At 37.1% G+C, this 20,076-nt stretch overlaps 2 protein-coding genes across 2 annotated transcripts; both read left to right on the forward strand.

Moving 5' to 3' along the window:
• The first annotated feature begins 7,345 nt into the window (after nucleotides 1–7,345).
• On the forward strand, nucleotides 7,346–9,342 carry LOC664111 (maltase 2). The gene is made up of 4 exons (XM_970127.5): nucleotides 7,346–7,902; nucleotides 7,957–8,082; nucleotides 8,141–9,165; nucleotides 9,218–9,342. Exons 1-4 carry the CDS (start codon nucleotides 7,390–7,392, stop codon nucleotides 9,279–9,281), a joined length of 1,728 nt encoding a protein of 575 aa, XP_975220.1. The 5' UTR covers nucleotides 7,346–7,389; the 3' UTR covers nucleotides 9,282–9,342.
• Nucleotides 9,343–10,874: 1,532 nt separating this feature from the next.
• LOC664137 (maltase 2-like) lies at nucleotides 10,875–12,846 on the forward strand. The gene is made up of 4 exons (XM_015979488.2): nucleotides 10,875–11,420; nucleotides 11,476–11,601; nucleotides 11,654–12,678; nucleotides 12,732–12,846. Exons 1-4 carry the CDS (start codon nucleotides 10,908–10,910, stop codon nucleotides 12,793–12,795), a joined length of 1,728 nt encoding a protein of 575 aa, XP_015834974.2. The 5' UTR covers nucleotides 10,875–10,907; the 3' UTR covers nucleotides 12,796–12,846.
• The last annotated feature ends 7,230 nt before the right edge of the window (nucleotides 12,847–20,076 follow it).

Raw genomic sequence — 20,076 nt, forward strand, 5'->3', positions numbered from 1 at the left:
CAAAAGTCTATAGGGTGTTCTATTAAAAAAAAATGTAACTTTGGTTCACCCAGTACAATAAAAATATTTTTAGTTTGTTGACTTTAACTCGATCTATCGGATAGTGAAAACGGCGTAGCAATGTTTCAAATAATAAAAAGACCGATTACGCACCCCTGGGTCAGCCTGTTTGTAAAAAAAAATAATTAAGTATATTTTTCGCCAGTTTCTGAACAGTTTATAACAAATAAAATGCAATTCTGTGAACTAAAATTGTATCGTTATTGTTTTTTATCTGAGCTGATAGGTGTCGAGAGCTTCCTGTTTCATTATTTTTATCTTTTTTCAATAATAAGTCAGTGATTTTGCAAACCATCGACCAGTAACAATGTTTTATTTTTTGTGCTTAGTTTTGTTTGTTTCGAATTACGTTACATGTAACGTTTCGACCAATACCACAACTACTGCAGTCCCAGTCCCAGATTACCCAAGTATTAACTGTGACTATTTTCCGAAACCTGAACAAGCCGATGAGGGAAATTATGGTGACGGGATTTGTTCAATTGGAGAGTACCCGAACGAACGTCCAATAACTACGAAAATTTTAACAACCAACGATGGAGATACACACTTGAGCCACCAAATTCGAGTGTCGGGTTATGCCGTCACCAGAGTTAAGTTACTGAATTTTGGCAGATATCATGGAGCCACAAACGCCATCAGTATTTCAAACCACCAAGGTACAGCCAGTGTGGAAGTCCACGTTGACATTTTCTCGAAGAAAGGAATCAGAATGGTTTTGGAACTTTATGGCCTTTAGGAAACGCAACGTTGATTAAATAGTGTTTAAATGTTTGAAGTAATAATAAACATAATCAGTTTTTTCCGATTTTTTGGCTAATTGTTGTTAATTTTAAGTATGAATTAGTTGATTAAACGTGGAGCGTCTTGGCTGCTCGTGTTAATTTTTCTCGTGCTTCACTTTCCCCCTGCGATAATTACGCACCCGAGCCGTAGTTATTTATAATCCATAACGACTGCAGTTGTAGGGCCAAAGCGGCAAACTTTCGAAATTATTTATATAAACGCGCGGGATCAGGTGGGCAAGGCCAGTAAGAAAAGCAAGGATGGGGTTTTTAGTCTCGAAGTGCGAGCCAAGAGCAGGACCTCGAGGCCCCCCAAGGGACTCGTACGGCCTCCTTGACAGCCCCATTCGCAAACATACACCTTCCTTTCCGCGCCTCTCACACGCTCAGAATGTGACACCGCATCACGACTGCGGTTTCATTACCATTTCATTGCGAGCGTCATTTTTTCGACAATTATTTGAAAAGCGGCGACCGACGAAAGAAATTTTCATTCGGCCTTTCAATCCCAGGCGGAGCGAAAATAAAATAAATTTATTAAGCACACACGTCAGGGGCGTCGATTTCCGCATCCTGAAAGAAACAAATAGCTCAAGTCCCTCTGTCCCAGCACAATATTCGGCTTGTGCCGCCGCGGCCCATTCAATTATATCGCTGTCGGAGCCGATCGCAACGAATTTGTTATCGATATGCTTTATTGTTTACGCTTTTTTAGCCAGACAATGCCCCTAAACACAGAACACGATCGCATACAATTAATTAAGGTTAAATTACGGAAGACGAGTTATTAAAACGCACGATTGTTACAACTAACTTGGAGTATATTATTATAACTTAATATTCCCGCTTCGTCTCATATTTTTTAAAGATATAAGGACAAATGTTAGGAAGAAAGTTGTTATAAGTTGTTATGAATTAAATCTCCTTTAATAAAATTCTCTCTCTTTCAATCGCTTAAGCCCCAAAGACGTGTACCTAAAGATGCTGAAGCGAAAACACCTGTGTCTTTAATGATAGTATTGAAAAAGCTTATTACAATAGTGAAAACCGTTTCTCTGTATCTGCTCTCTAACACAAGTCATTTCGATTCAAACTTCAAAAGTAGTACATTTTTGATTTTGTGGAAGATGTGTGAAAAATGTTATAATACCTGTCAAGTTTTTGGTGATTGAGAGGGTTTAGTGATAAGAGGATTCCATGCCAAGAAGCGGTTATTACATCGCAATTTCGAAGCGATTATCTCGCTTAATTCTCATCGCAGAAAATTTTGAAAAAAAATCTACTGGTACGATATATATTTTTAATTTCCGTTAAAGCATAAAACAGGTGAAATAAGTTGCCAATGCCTTTAAACAAAAGGAAGAGGTGGCACTTGAGAATTTGAGAATTTTTCAAAATTGTGACTAACATTTTCATTTGAAAAAATTGAAATAGAAGAATAATGTAGTGGGCCAAGAAGTTAATTTACACCTGCTGTTTTGCCAGTAAAATTACAATTTACGCAAATTTTTATAATTATAGTTCAGCGGTTCTCTGAGTCTTTAATTTCTGAACGACTTTTTCAGAAAAGTATGGATTTTTGATTTACATAAATTTTACTTAATCGATTTGTCTTTGCCATTCTCTATCTACCTATAATATTTGATATTTTGCTAAACCACTCTCTTACACGCTATATACCAGGTGCTCAAAAACCGGAGCACCAACTCAATGATTTGGGCTAGAGCAGTAGTTCCAAACTTTTTCATCTTGTGACCCTTTTCTAAAATCGGACAGAAATTGACAAAACAATAAAATTTGGTCGGACGTTTATTTTCCTTGTTGTATATTTTGAACTGAATGAAATGTGAATTAAAACCAACTAATAATTTAAAAATTTTTATCCTTTTTAAAACAATTTTTTATTTTAAAATTGGCAACAGTATGCAGTAAGTATTAAATCAGAAATGTTTTTTAAACGGACACATGTTAAATAGTTTTAACGAAATTTTAGAAATTCTAGTAAAGCAAGTCATGTCCAGTGTTTGATTTATTTAAAAAAAAAGTCCTTAAGCGTTAGCAAAAAAACCCTAAATGAATATCTAAATACAGAAACAGGGGCAAATTCCGTATCGATAACAGTTTGTGATGTAAATATGGAAATAAAAAGTTCTTACTTAACACTGCAATTTCCATTTTTAAGAAGAAAGTAACGAAATTACAAAATAATCATGTAAAAGTAAAAGCAATTAAATGAAGATTGTACTTTACAAAGGAATATAAAAAAATATCAATTTTATTTTTAAACTCAGACCGAAGAAGAATTTATAACTTGCTTTAACTTAAAGCCTATTTCAGTTAAAATTTGTTTCCTTCGACGAATAACTTTTTTCAGTAGAAGCGTTCGTTTTCATAAAAATTTTTATGTGAAATTCTTATTTTTCCAATTAACAAGCATTGGGTTCTGTTGTTATAGTCACAAAGTGGTGATATTTGTCTTCGGGTGTTCGATAATAACGTGTTCAACAAACAAAAGTCTATCTAGAATCCATAAAAGTCTAAATTTTGACGAATCTTTAACATGAAACAACATTTATGTTGTTTTTTTACGGACAACAACAATTACCAAACACAATTTGTGGCCTACGGAGACGATGAGCTGCTGCTATTTTTTTCTGTTCATCTAAAGTTCATCTAAAAAATACGGTAACCACTGGTTGATAAACGCTGGGCTAGAGAATTGCTTACATTTAAAGGTAAAAATAGTAAAAAAAATTATATGCAATAAAACTAGTAATAAATAACGAATTTTCAACAAAGATATGTGGCAACGTTATCTATGACAAAAAATTAAAAAATTTAAAAAATGACTAGGAATTTTTTCAAATTTTTTTTCTGTAATCTACAGATGCTTCTCAACAACTGAGTTCGTGGGCTCGTTTTTGAGCATTCTGTATAAGACGGTGTGCACATCAATGTAATTTTTTAGTAGTAAATTTTTTATTTTGTTTTCGAAAAAGTGTTTCCACTACCTTTATCTCTGACTGTGTATTAAGTTTTTAATTTAATAATTTCTGTTAAGCTCCGTAATCTTTTGTTTACAACTAAGTATAAATAATTCTTCACAACGAAAATTAAACTTTTTACTAAAATATTTAATACTAACTTTTTTTAGTATTACTTTAATGGATTTGTCTGATTGTAAAATAAAATGTTTATTTAGTTATGCAGATATTCTTCTATTTTACAAAGTTAAAGCAAAGCATTCGAAATAAATCTTTACCTTTCTACTTGTGGCATAGAGAGGACTATAACTTGGTGAAGAAAAGAGATACAAAATCTCAGGATTTTTTTAACTCAAAAACATTACAGGAGTACTCTCAACACACTGAGAAATTTTCATAAAAAACATGGAAAAAAATTATTTAAAATTTGCGCTTCGTCCCGTATTTTGCAAATCGCTGCAAGAAAAATTTTAGGAAGAAAGTTGTATCTCTATTGTCAACGGTTTAGGCCCCAAAAACGTTCAAAGATGCTGAAGCTTTTACCGGTGGTCAAGTAACGGAAAGTTAATGTATACCTAAACTGTAGAAGATAGAAATATGGTGTCGCGGAATTTTTTATACACGTTTTATTGTTATTTTTACCACGTTGTATTTTTGAGAATGCAGAGAATACGGTTGAAGATACAAAAATGTAAGAAGAGAATTAATTTTCTTGACCACCGATAAGATGAAACAAATCCCTTGTTTAAACGGCTTTGAGCCCTAAATAGTTGAAGTGGGGATTTTTGTGTATGAAATTTATTTCTTTACAACTTTTTTTTTTCGTTTCGTATCCTAAACTATAGTAACCCGCAGTTTAGCTAAAGGATTTAGAAAAGGCAAAAAATCGAAAATCTTGACTCGAAAGTTATAGAGAATTTTGCATAAAAATAAAAATTGTGCAAGCACAGGCTTGTGTGAACTGCGGAGATTTATTATCGGGTGAAAGGGGCTTTGAATGTAATCTATCAATTTTCAAAGTTTAAAAATAATAATAGCATGATACACAAAACCAAAAAGATAAAATCAGGCGATGGGAACTTCGTGTACGTGACCTTATCTGATTTGAGATGCTATCGTGGGCGTTGAATTGATTGATACTTGTAGTGTTAATTTTTTTATCTGGAGAAACTTTCACAAACCGCCTAAATTAATCAGATTGCACCAAGGCGCCGTGATTGGCCCTTCGTTCTATCTGCGAAGGGTGCATGTCAGTGGCCATTTAGCAAGGGTTCGATTTCTTGTCCGTCGCTCCAGACAGGGACATGCGGCGGAGGGCTGGAGAACTTAGGACAGCGGCCAGGCCGGACATGAATAATGCATACCGCAGATGTGGAATACGTGTAAGCCCCAAACCCGACCTTCCATCCCTTGCCCCGTGGCTAACTTGCCCCTTCCTGACAAGCCGTCTTTGAGTCCTTCGGCCCAGATCACACAGCCGAAGCGAAATCCCGACGATTGTAAAACAACACACATTAACATAACATATGTGCGACGTTCTGTTGCATGTTTGCGAACATTGCGCTGGTTTATGGCTCGATTTCTGGCGAAAAGATGCCTTGTACGAGGCTTGAATCGTAATATGTCTGGCAAAACTACTGCTTTGTTGTTAGTTGGGTTAGTTTTTGACTTTGTTGGTTGTTATAATTGATAGGGTGTAACTCCGGCTTTTGGGTCTAAATCGAGAGGATTCAGTGTAATATTTCGGATACTGCTGCCCGATGTCGTCTCTGACGGATCTGATCTAAATTAGTTAAATTTGCATGGAATTTCTCACACTATTCTATGACCAACAGCTTGTTTCGTATTGGTGAATTGTCAGTTGTTTGATAAATATGTATAACTAGTATGAATAATTTAATCTACATTTTAAATCAGTTGAGGGAGTTTCCTTTTTAATGAGATCAGTTTCTTGGTGTGGGTATTTTTGTAAAGGGCACCTCAAGACTGAAAATAATTACCTTTCTTATTTCTCCGGAATTAATAACTAGATTTGTCTTCATCAAAATTCATGACACAGTTATTTGAGATCACGAGACGTGGCAAGGGGATGATTTAGTTACATCTTTAATTATTACTTTGTTGTTATGTATCACTGACTTGCAACTTTGCGTGTCGCAATTTTCCATTAAAAATTGCCTTCTGACCTGGCATTGTTTCTACGATATCAACTAGTCCCTTATCAATGATAACACTTTTGCTAGGTATGATTGTCACGGGCATACAAATGCTAAAAAAACAAAAAGGACGTGTCTTAGAAATTCGTCTTTTGTACTTGAACGTTTTACATAAAGAACCCTCTCATAATGTGGGACGTCTGTTTGCCTAAAGATCGAATTACGTCCATTCCATTAATAAAACGGTCATTATTAGTGATTATAAGAACGCAAAGCTTTTTCTTTCACTTGTCAATCTCGCAGCTTTTATTTCCAATGAATCTACATTTGGCCAAAAAGCCATTTAACTCCAATTGGTGGAAACACGCCTTTTTCTACCGCATCTACGTCAGGTGTTTTAATGAGGGAATTGGCGTTATAAATACTGAATTCTTTGTAAAAATTTGGATTTTTTTTTACTTTTGTCTTTGCGTTAAGGAAGCATGAGCGATTTTTGGGGTGATTGATTTAATTTATAATTCAATAAACGATTTGGAGGAATTACGAGAATTCAGAAAAAGAATTCCAGAAATATTTAATTCTTTTTGTTTTTACACCAAACTATACGAGTGGATAATATCAATTTTTAATAATATAATTGATTCACTTAATGGTTTTGAAGATTGTAAGGATTATTTTACAATTCCTGTAATGGTGCTTTAGTTGTGCTTATTCTCAACAAAATTAAATACAAAGGGGTTGTCGATGTGTGACACCGACCAAAAAAATTTTTGAATTACATAAAACATTAAAAAGTGTTGGCTCTTCTTGAGAATTGCAGTAATATCTTAATTTTTTTTTCAAGAGCGTCTACTGCTAAGCACTGAAAGTGTTTTTTTGTATTTATTTTCGGATATATTGTGTCGTTTAAACTGAAACCAACGGTGACATTCTCTCGACCTGATGAGGATTATTATGTGACAATTAACCGGGAATTTGATGACTTTAAAAACACTCAAGGTTTGTTTACATGACCGTCCTGCTTGACCACTACGACCTGGTGAAAAGATTCCACATTTTCTCATGTTATTATCATTTTTTTTATATTGTTTATATGTAAACAAAGAACTGCATTATTCAAGTTTCTGTGGTAGTAAACCTACTTGAAATAATTATTTCCTTTATACATAAAACGTTAAATTCTTTAAATAAACCACATTACTTCTTTTAACTTCACGCTTCAAAGTGAGTGTCGTTTAAAAATTTGTTTAAGATAAATGCAAATTCCATCGCGTGATAGAAATTTACCCGTAACCAGTTTTAGTCACTGTCAAGTGCTTCAAATCTAATCTGGGATCAATATTACCTGTCCCACTACTACTATAAAAGTGTAGCGTGCGTGTTTGTGGCTAGTTATTACTTACAATGCAGTTTAAAATCTTGCAGTTAGTGTTTCTTTTCGCGATTTGTTCAGCAGCAAATGCTGCTACTATGAACAAACAAATTCGAAGTTTGGACTGGTGGCAACATGCCAGCTTCTACCAAATCTACCCGCGATCATTCAAAGACAAAAATAACGACGGTATTGGCGATCTTCAGGGAATAATCGAAAAACTGGATCACTTCACGGATGCGGCAGTTGATGCAGTTTGGCTGTCACCTATTTTTAAGTCACCACAAGTGGATCAGGGGTACGATATTAGTGACTATAGGGACGTTGATCCGGATTATGGGACAATGGATGATTTGAAAGAATTGATTCAGAAAGCTCACGCCAAAAAAATTAAAGTTATTTTGGATTTTGTCCCCAATCATACAAGTGATAAACACCAATGGTTCATAGATTCGGTTAATGGTGTTGAAGAGTATCGCGATTATTACGTTTGGGCTAATGCCAAGGTCGATGATGACGGTAACAGAGTGCCTCCAAATAATTGGGTATTTTACAATTTTCTTATCATTTTTTATGTAATTAAAATTTTCTATCTTTAGATAAGCCTTTTTAAAAATTCGGCTTGGACGTGGAGCGAAGAACGTCAACAATATTATTTGCACCAATTCGCTTCAGCCCAACCTGATCTTAATTACCGAAATCCTAAAGTAGTGCAAGCAATGAAGGTACTATATTTGCTTGAAGGCATAAGCAATGTCTTAGTATTTGCTCAAATTATTTTAGGACACTTTGACTTTTTGGCTTGACCATGGGGTAGATGGTTTTAGAGTTGATGCCATACCTTTTCTATTCGAAAACGAGGATCTTCTCGATGAACCCAAATCAAACAGTCCGGGTTACAACGATACAGATTATGAATACCTTGACCATACTTACACCAAAGACTTGCCTGAAACGTTTGATATGGTCTACCAGTGGAGGCAATTACTCGATGACTACACCAATAAAAATGGGGGTGACTCTAGGATATTTATGACTGAAGCTTACACAGATATCAACAATACAATGCTCTATTATGGTAGTGCCGATGGTAGCCAATTGGGGGCCCATTTCACATTCAATTTTGTGCTTATAACTGACATCAACATCGATTCAACCGCACAAGACATTGTTAACACTGTCAACAAATGGTTGGATGCAATCCCCGAGATCTACACCTCCAACTGGGTTTTAGGAAACCATGATAACCACAGAGTTGCCACCCGATTTGGTGTTGCAAACGCTGACGGTTTCAATATGTTGAAATCCCTACTTCCCGGAGTTGCCGTCACATACAACGGTGAAGAAATCGGGCAAGAAAATGGTGAAGTATCTTACGAAGAAGGCCAGGATCCTAGTGCTCGAGATCCGGCTATTTTCGAAAAAGTTAGTCGCGATTTTGAACGCACACCTTACCAATGGGATGATTCTACCAACGCTGGGTTCAATACCGGAGCCAAACCTTGGCTGCCAGTCAGCGAAAAATACGTTGAAACTAATCTGAAGAAGGAGAAAGCCGATTCTGTGAGCCATTTTAAAGTGTACAAAGCTTTGGCTCAATTAAGGGCTAACCCGACTCTTATTTCCGGAGATGTGACCGCGAAAGCGGTCGATGAATACACGGTTTTGATAAAAAGGAGTTTGAATGGATCGTCTTTAGCTTTGGTCTTTAATGTAGGAAACGATACTGCCACTGTGGATGTCGCTGAAGATGTTTCAAAGTCAAATAAAATTGTTCTAACGAATGTTGACTCTTCTAGGGATACTGGGTAAGTAATTTTGGAGTTACAATGAAGAAGAACTAATAGTTTTTTATCTTAGATCTGCCGTCGAACCATCGAATTTGAAACTGGAAGCTCATGAAGCTTTAATCCTGTCATTTTAAGTCTGTATTTTTTATAAAGTGTTAGTACTTGTATGCAAATAAAGTTATTTTGTATATATTACGAAGAATTCTTTCTTTGTTCTGTATTTTTGAAATGAAAATGAGTGTGTGATACATTTTTTTTTGGGTTTTTGTATATGACTTACTTACAATTCTGTCATATGTACGTTAAGTTTTTTCATATAAACAGTAAAATTATTAACTAAGCCGGTAACAAATATTTAAAACGGGACAAAAATTGGTTTGAGAGGTAATGATTTAACATGGAAACAATATCCAATTGTAAAAAAAACATTTTGTTTAGAGCAACGTCTCTCAAAAACGGGAAAATCGTTTGGGAATTTTTAATAAGCTATCCATGGAGAGGTGTCCACTAATGGAAGTTGAGCAAAATTAATATAAACAGATTTTTGTTTTTTAAATAAACAAATGTGTGTAACTGTAATATGACAATGTGACCACAAAAAGTAAATTATAATGTGCTAATTTCTCAACCTAATATAATAATATTCGGAAAATGTGTTATTTATAGGGATCCGAAAGCATCATTTAAGTGTCCACCAAATATATTCCAACTAAAAATAACAGCAAAAATAGGTACATATTAGAAAAAATATTTTACTCGTACCAAGAATACTTGAATAACTGAAGTACTATGTATGTTTTGTTTACCTAATGTATTTAATTTGACCATGTTGATACCTGTAAAATTCATGATAATAATTTTTTTCTTATTAGACTTTTTATTATTAATACTTAAAATCTTTTTACATTAAAAAAGGAAAAGAACTGATTTTTTATTTAAAAAATCTACGGCCGTGTCTTTTACAATACATTTTACATTTTTTACATGATACATTCCTTATTTCAGCTATTTTTTGAGCATTTTCAGAATATTCAAACAGTAATAAAAAACAATTTGTGTATATCTTGTATATTTTCGTATGGCTTACCAACATTGTTTACTGTGGTGTAAGGGCAAATTTTCCCTTTATAACTATCGTTTTCATAATTCTTATCATCACGTTTTTCTAAAAAAAAATGCATACACTGGTCTATATTTAATTCTGGATTTTCGATATAGAATATTTTATATATTTTCACATAGGTAGAGAGGCCATAAAACAAATATTCGTTCTTTGCACCACCACTCTTTTAGTTTGTTTGTTATAAGAGGTAAATTTTGTATGACATGGGAAAAACATTTATTGCTCGCGTCCGTTATAATAGAAGGTCCATGGTAGAAAAGTTTTTTAATTTTTTTCATGTTTTTTTACAAAAATGTCCGTTGTGAAGAGGTGTACGCTATCTAGAGTATTCGTTAACGGAGATTTCACTGCATTATTGTTCTTAAAAATGGTTTCAAATTTTTACATTCGCTCACTCGTTTAAACAGTGTGCACAGTATACTCATAGTTCTACCTTCTTGTCGCCTAAAAATGAATGCTGTCAAAAATATGTTTATTATCGATAAAATCAGTGCAAATACCAACGCGTGATAGAAATTTACCCGTAACCAGTTGTAGTCTCTGTCAAGTGCTTCAAATCTAATCTGTGATCAATATTACGTGTCCTATACCAGTATAAAAGTCTTGCGTGCGTGTTTGTGGCCAGTTATTAGTTACAATGCAGTTTAAAATCTTACAGTTAGTGTTTCTTTTCGCGATTTGTTCAGCAGCAAATGCTGCTACTTTGAACAAACAAGTTCGAAGTTTGGACTGGTGGCAACATGCCAGCTTCTATCAAATCTACCCACGATCATTCAAAGACTCAAACAACGATGGTATTGGCGATCTTCAAGGAATCATCGAAAAACTGGACCACTTCACGGATGCGGTAGTTGATGCAGTTTGGCTGTCACCCATTTTTAAGTCACCACAAGTGGATCAGGGGTACGATATTAGTGACTATAGGGACGTAGATCCGGATTATGGGACAATGGATGATTTGAAAGAATTGATTCAGAAAGCTCACGCCAAAAAAATTAAAGTTATTTTGGATTTTGTCCCCAATCATACAAGTGATAAACACCAATGGTTCATAGATTCGGTTAATGGTGTTGAAGAATATCGCGATTATTATGTTTGGGCTAATGCCAAGGTTGATGATGATGGTAACAGAGTGCCTCCAAATAATTGGGTATTATACATCTCCCTTGACATGTTTTATATAATAAAGTTTCTTCTATATTTAGATAAGCAATTTTAAAAATTCAGCTTGGACGTGGAGTGAAGAACGTCAACAGTACTACTTGCACCAGTTCGCCCCAGCCCAACCTGATCTCAATTACCGAAATCCTAAAGTAGTGCAAGCAATGAAGGTATTCTATTTTTGTAGCAATAGTAATGTTTCAATATTTGTGCACCTTTTAGGACGTTTTGACATTTTGGCTGGACCAAGGGGTGGATGGTTTTAGAGTTGATGCCATTCCCCATTTGGTCGAAAACGAGGAACTTCTCGACGAACCCAAATCAAACATTCCGGGTTACAACGACACAGATTATGAATACCTTGACCACATTTACACCAAAGACTTGCCTGAAACGTTTGATATGGTCTATCAATGGAGACAATTACTCGATGATTACACCAACAAAAATGGGGGTGACTCTAGGATATTCATGACTGAAGCTTATTCAGACATCAACCATACAATGCTCTATTATGGTAGTGCCGACGGTAGCCAATTGGGGGCCCATTTCACTTTCAATTTTTATCTAATCACTGACATCAACATCACTTCAACCGCTCAAGACATTGTTAACACTGTCAACAAATGGTTGGATGCAATCCCCGAGATCTATACCTCCAACTGGGTTTTAGGAAACCATGATAACCACAGAGTGGCCACCCGATTTGGTGTTGCAAACGCTGACGGTTTCAATATGTTGAAATCCCTACTTCCCGGAGTTGCCGTCACATACAACGGTGAAGAAATCGGGCAAGAAAATGGTGAAGTGTCTTACGAAGAAGGACAAGATCCTAGTGCTCGAGACCCAGCTATTTTCGATAAAGTTAGTCGAGATTTTGAACGCACACCTTACCAATGGGATGATTCTACCAACGCTGGGTTCAATACCGGAGCCAAACCATGGCTACCAGTCAGCGAAAAATACGTTGAAACTAATCTGAAGAAGGAGAAAGCCGATTCTGTGAGCCATTTCAAAGTGTACAAAGCTTTGGCTCAATTAAGGGCTAACCCGACTCTTATTTCCGGAGATGTGACCGTGAAAGCGGTCAATGAGTACACGGTTTTAATAAAAAGAAGTTTAAATGGATCGTCTTTAGCTTTGGTTTTTAATGTAGGAAATGATACTGCCACTGTGGATGTCACCGAAGATATTTCAAAATCAAATAAAATTGTTCTAACGAATGTTGACTCTTCCAGGGATACTGGGTAAGTAATTTTAGAGTTACATTGAAGACGAACTAATAATTTTTTTAACTTAGATTTGCCGTCGATCCATCTATTTTGAAACTAGATCCACATGAAGCCTTAATTTTATCATTTTAAATTTGGATTTTTAGTGTTAGTACATGTGTGAAAATAAAATTATTTCGTATATTTTATTGTTTTATTTTTTCTTTGTTTTATATTTATTGTGACTTGAGAGTGTTTGGGGTCGTTGTTGCACAAGTAGGGCCGGAGAGCCGGCTGGGCATAAAATTGGTTAAATCTATGTAAATGGGGTTTTAAACTATTAATTGAGTAATTTATTGTAGAGATTGTCAATAAAGTTGGTTCGAGAGCTGCAGCGGTTAGTGCTTAGTGCCTCAGCCGTCCCTAAGTGGGTTTGAAGACCTTAACTGCGACCTCAGTGTGCGAAATCCCTTTATAAATTAGTATGCGGTCGAAGAGCACACTAATCTATCCTGGACAATGCGGATGAGGCAATGTTTACTTTGCGGTCCTGCGTCTCTAAGATCCCGGAATAGTCCGGGTCTGTTAGGCCGAGATTGACGAGTTACATTAGCAAATGGCCGCCCCTCATTCCATCAAGATACGCATCAGACAGATGCTCTCGGACAATGGAATTTCTCACTAACAAGACGTTTTGTCTTATATGTAAAACCTGACATCGCGCCCCTTTGTGACCTGTCGAGGGGTGACCAACACGATCTGAATTTAATCTTTGCACCCCAAATTCCAGCCGTGTTGCTGGACCACTTGCCGCTGCACCTTGCTGCTCTCGTTTTGATCTTGTTTGCTGACCCTCGGAGAGGACTCGACCTCTGACCGCGGCCATTCACGTCCTGTCAGATCTCGCTTTTTTAAGATAATTGAGTTTTTGTTGACGGTGATAAAAGTTTTATACTGCTCGGGGGGAATCCGAATAACAAGCACATAATAACACACTTCTCCGCTTTTATTAGCTTGCACGCCGTTCTATAATGTGGAAAGAATATGTGTGGAAACAAATCCGTGTTGTTGGGATTTTTATAGGACATCTGTGATTCCATAAGAATAAAGCGCGACGGCGGTGAGCGCGCTGTAAGGACGACTGGACCAATAGTTGCGGAGGTGGTAATCCTGACGGTAGATCCTCTGCCACATTGCTTAGCATCACACCAAAACTACAGCGCGCTTATGCTGCCAAAAATTGCACTCTTGCAAATAATATCACAAAAAATCAAAACATTAAAAAATCAAAACATTTGCGCTTAATTGAACACATCCAAAAAACTATTTTCACTTCGGAAATGACAAGTTTTTGTCAATTTTGTCATTAATAATTATTAATTAGTGGTTACTTTAAGCAAAGCGACTGTTAATTGGCATTTTTGTGCGTTTTTGTGGCAAAACAATGCGAGTTTCGCGTATTCCTACTATTCTTGCAGTGATAGCGCTGTAAGAGGACACAACACACGCCCAGAACATTCCAATATAATGTTATATTCTGATCAAGCAATAAAACTGGATGCCACATCATTGTGCGCGCCTTTAGCATGTGAATTAGGGTGTTACGTTCTTTGATTTCTCTGGATAGAGACTCCCGAGCCCATTTTTACTGACCTTCCAGCAGATACAAGACGATACACGTCGATGAATTATGCATCGTCTCGGCTGTTTCCCGGTTATAGAAAATGCAATGATAAATTCGTCATTTCCATACAAAAACTTTGCGATATACGTATTGCTGACGCGGAAGGCGGCCAATTTGACCGAATGGATGAAAGTAACGCCATTAGGAGCATCCGTGACCGTTTGTCATTCTAGCCACGGAGCGATCATTTCGTGGGTAGAAGCGTGGCCATTAGGTTGGGGGTGGCGCGCGGGGGTGGCCATCGATTCCACCCCCGAACCTCGCTCCGGCACCGGAACATAACATGTGTTCCGCATGCCGGACGCGCCGTTTGATTTCATGGACGTTTTTCCGGAGACGTCATAAAAATTGCCAGCGAACGCGGAATTAGGGGCAGGGGCGGATTCAGACCCGTTTAGAAACACTAACCTACCTAATTATACTGACTTTTCATAAATAAGTCATAACGAAACTTATTGTAGGTAAGAGTTGTGTGATTTTCGTTAGTTTTTGTTCCGGAATTCTGGGAGAAAAACGGGGTGCTCCGGCCTTTTCTTCGTTATCAGAGGTAATTCCGGGAATGTTATCCCGTCGATTAATTACGCCCCGTTCGGCGTTTGGGCGGGTTCCGGGCCGAGTATGGGGAAAAAAGTTGTGGGGATAGTAAAGTTGGGCCGTAAAGCGTGTAATAAGGTTCTGGCAAGTCCGGAGATCCGGGCCGGAGCGGGTCAGCTCGCATTACGTTTCGACCCTAAGGAAATAAGGCGAAGATGGTGCGGCAGTTCCCTGACGGCTGATGTATGTTCGGGTTGGCCTATTCCCAGATATTTATTGTGTACTTAAGTGGAACGAGATACGTTTAGACCGGAGCTCTATTATCTAAACAAAAACTGTATCTAAACAGACGCAGACGATTCTATCGAATCGAATGCGACCGCCGTATATATGTTTTCTCCCTAATTTGTTTATAGAAGCAATTCCGGGGAGTGTTTCTGTCCACCGTCATAAAACGGACGACTCCAGACAAGATTTACATGTGATAAGACACAAATGAGGAATTTTTCGCGACGCGATGCAACGGAAAACAATCGCTTTGGACGGGAGTTGGCAGGGATTCAAACGGGAGATGTTTCCACAATGTTAGATTATTTAGCGATGGAATATTAAATAACGGGGAACAAATTTGCAAACTGAGGGAAATATTTGTTAATAAAAAAGTTGCATCTTGTGTTAGCAAGCCAGAAAGTGATAGTTTTCGTCGTTGGTCGTGTAATTGGGATCGAATTTGCGACGTTTCGCTTTTAATTTTTGTTTGCCGAGTCCGGATCGGTTCCGGTGGAAGGCACACAATATGGCCTGGCGGAAATTCCCTCCGGGATCGGAAACTCATTACAGTCGTCTTTGACCCCGGCGTCCAAGTCCGGCCCTAGAGACTGGATCAAACTGCAAAGAACGAGACCAACTCCAACAAAACTCCCCCGCAACAGACAACGAGCGAATTACGTCTCAAAAGAGACGAAGTCACAAAGAAATAACGAAGAATGGGCCGTATAAGGTAGTTTTATGTTGGCAAGTTCGGCTGCCAATGCAGCGCCGGAACTCGGACGGGCTAACTCCTGGAGTTTCCAACTTTCGTGCATTTGTTATGTCAGTGGACCTTACACGGCTGATTTATGTGCCCGACGAACAGCCCGATAAAACTTTCGGAAGTTCGATTCCGAACTCGGCGATGTATGTTTTTAAATGAGTTCGATTATTTCGAGTTCAATTTAGTCGAGACGCGGGCGAAGGACTTGTTTTTCTTGTATAATGCCAACTGCTTCGTAATGAAATCATCGCTTCATGCGATCATAATGAAACGATGATTGATGGAGGGCTCTATTAACCTTCCCGAAATAAGAAAACATGTGCTCCAAATACTTACGACAGATGGTGTTAACGGGTTACTTCGAATTACCGCCGCGTCAAATTGATCAACGAGCTAACCTCCAGGGCGGCGGCGGACCCAACAACTAACGAACTACCACAACTTTCAACACTAGACGTGTTACACATCTTAACATCTTACAATTCCCAAGTCGTTGTTTCCGGGAGGAAAAATCATAGCTCGACGAATATGAAATGAATTTATTGATATTAAAAAAGCGTTCGAATTGCAAGGTGTGGGCGCTTGTTATTGTTAGCGAAGCGTCTGTGTATCGATAAAAATCTGCCTATTCCGTCCACCCACTCTTTTCTTTGGTCCGTTCAATTTATTCCGCAATTTCACTTACCGGCGATGTCTCAGATTGCTCAGAATCGAGATTGTTGCTGTCATATTCATGTATATTTACGGGTAGGCCAGCGTCGCATTGTGGCGTCAGAAGCTATCAGCCGTCTCCAAGGCCCCTGATTTAAATAAGCCCGGACTAGGGGCGACTCGAGGGAATGGGATTTGGTTTTTGTCGCCAGCCGAAGTTTATATGTCAGTGTCGGCTACAACTACCTAATTTAGGCCGATATATTCTCCCTGAATCCTCTGAAATCACCGACATTTTTACCCATCCACGTGACCGGCGAATAACCACGATTTCGATAATTTAGTGGCACAATCCCGCCCAATATGCTGTTGCGAATTTCCATTTTTGACTGGTCTGATCCCCGGTTATAAATGTCTCTGTTGGGGGAGTTTATGTGTTTGAAATAGAGTCGGATTGTGCACTGGACCAGGGTGTGGCTATTTCATATTAAACACACCCTCGGACGAGGGGTGGCCACTGCAAGAAATCGACTCGATTTCGCACAAAATCGCGATACGACTGATAGAAAAATGACATCTGCACTACCCCGCTCTGCAACCCTTTAGACCCCCACTGCGCCCTTTCGAAAATAATATCCGACACTCTATAAGGCCACAAAACCCTTCAACGATCCGATTATTTTTTGTACGGGTTTACCCCCGAATGGGGTGGTTCGTGTATGGAAAAAATCACACTGAAATCTTCATGTCATTATTAGCATCAATAGCTAAAGTGACTCAGGTTTTTTACACACTTTTAAACCCAAAAACTGCCCCCGAATTTATTACCCCGTCTTTTGCACACAAGGAACCGATGCGATTCTCACGGTTACCATTTTTTACCTGCCAGAAGTCAATAATATTGATAGCTTTTTACAATAGTATCGATTTTTAGGGTTACGTACGTACCTGGCCACTATCTTCAAATTTCACCCTACTTTCTACCAGTAATTCGCATAACAGTATTTTCCACCAATTTGCCCATTCCCTGACTTAGTTTTGCCATATTTTATATTTTATCAAGTGGAATAACAAGTTTTGGACATGATTTAAAGTATTGGTTTTACGCTTAGGGTCGTTATTTTATTACAAAATTTACGATCCAAACATCTAATTCACAAGCTAATACATAAAAATGCGCGCAAACGAAATTCACAGCTGACTGACCAAAAATGAAGGAACGTTTTAGGCCATACGGACTAAACGCATACATTTTGCTTATTTTTAAAAGTTTTTATTAACTTAACTTGCTTTGTTATCTATCTGTATCATAGAAAGAGTTTCTGTTGTCCAAATGAATTGAAATTTTACATACTTACGTAATCTGCGTAACAATGTAATCCTATGTAGTTAATTATCCCGTAAGGATTGAATACAACATTTTATTTTTCGAATTAGACTCAACAAGCCTTAAAATTGCTTCAAATTTGTTAAAAATAACCTGATGTTTCGAATTGAGAAATGCCAAACAGTTATTAAAACTTTCCTTACACAGGACAATAAACGTAAATTTTGACAGTCGAAGAATAAAAGCTTTATATAAAAAATGCACTAAAATGTGAAAAATAAAGTCTTTCTATCAGAGGAAAATATTTATGCTTACAAGTTATGATTCTAATATTTATAAAAGCTTTAGTAATGTTTAGTAATTATAACAAGATGGCAATACAGAATTACTTTCTTGAATTGACCACTGTTCCTACGGCTTTTATAAATTTTAAAATTTTTACTTGTACGCAAAATCCGGTGCGTTAAAAAAATCTTTAAATCATCTTTTGTTGTGGAATTTAGTTTGACATATTTTTACTATCTTTGATAGATTATCGTTTTATTCTGTTCAAGTGTCAGACGTGCTACTTGTGATTTTCTCCACCGCCAGTATTTTCGTATGAAATCAACATACGTTCAAAATTTCACAGTTAATCTAAAGACTTTTTTAACGCACTGTATTATATGACGAAAAATATAAGCTTTTTTAAAAAAATATAATTTTTCTATTTATTAATTAAACCTCCCAAACAGCGGTGTTTCAATTTACAAACACCGTATTTCTAATAAACTATTAACAGTGTTTTATGTACCGAGCATTTTCTGACGATTAAGACACGATAAGTATGAAAATTAGGATACGAGCCAGAAGCGAGTGTCGTAACGAGTACGAATGGCTTAAGTGTTATTAAATGCAAGCTGCGTATAAGATTTTTTTTACGATCCGTAAATTTTTTTTTTTTAATGATTAATTTATTTTTAAAAGTCAGACCATTCAAATAGATAATCTAATAATTGCTGGCATTTTATAATTTCATTGATCACAAGTTACTGTGGTTGTCATATTGCATTCTGATTGGTCACAAACTTGTATCCTTGTCATTATCATTAAAGAACAGGTCACAACCATTTAACGAATCAATTAACTTTAATTGATGGATGAGCGTAAAAAAATTTTAAGTATTAATTAAATTACTCAAAAGGTGTAATAAAAAACTTAATGTTAAAGAACTCTCTGCATCTTCAAGTAATACTAGGGTATCTTAAAGAATAATTACTACTCGAATCCATACTCGCAGCTTAATAAAGCATTTGTTGTTTTTGCTTCAAAAAGATATTGTACTTGTTATTTTTAACAAAATAAGTGTTGTAATAGGTGTTATAGATGTTTCTTTGGGGATTGACGGAAGATGGTGCTAATTTTTGAGTAATATGGAAATTCTGGAAGAATAAGGGAAAACTTTTGTTTTTGGGAGGAAGCTCGTTTGGGTAAAATGTTTGATGCACTTCATTGCGTCTGGATAATTTTTTGCGTGGTAGCCAGTGATCCGGGTTCGTGCGGGGTTGCCGCGGCGAGGGTCTTAAAGGGGGGTGGAAATAGTAGCGACCCTCTGTTATCAGCGACCGGCCAGCCTCGCGAGGTATTACCATACCGACCCGGGAATAGCCGATATAGCAGGGCAATATCCTCCATCTTTCAGCACAGCCGAGTGAAAATCGCCGAAGCAAGGGATTTTAATTGCATCGAAAACGAGACAAAAATGCACCTGCACCGCTGCACTTCGCACCGTGAAATCCAAACCCATATTAGAGGATTTCACCCCAAACGGTGCGGTCCATTGTGATATTTGCTTTTTGTTGAAAAACACTATTTCGGTAAATTCACCGGGCGGAGTGTTTACACAAAATATAAAAAGGGTCGCGTATATTTAGGGGAAATAGGGATATAATAATATTATTACAAGCGACTTCATTTCAAGATTTTTTTACGTGATTCGATCGGAGAGCGGTACAATGGAATTAATGGGGCAACACTTTACAATCCCACTTTACTACCTCGGAATCAGATAAATTCACGAGATTCTTATCAAGGTGCTCCACTCGAGGACCATTGCGATAATAAAAGGACTCTCGGGCACATTAGCCTCTCTCAAACAAAACATATTAAAAATTGACGATGGAAAAAATACAAATGTGGGGGGCTGAATGCGGATCGGGACGACTT

Source organism: Tribolium castaneum, chromosome 9 (genome assembly GCF_031307605.1).
Source record: "Tribolium castaneum strain GA2 chromosome 9, icTriCast1.1, whole genome shotgun sequence".
Lineage (NCBI taxonomy): Eukaryota > Metazoa > Arthropoda > Insecta > Coleoptera > Tenebrionidae > Tribolium > Tribolium castaneum.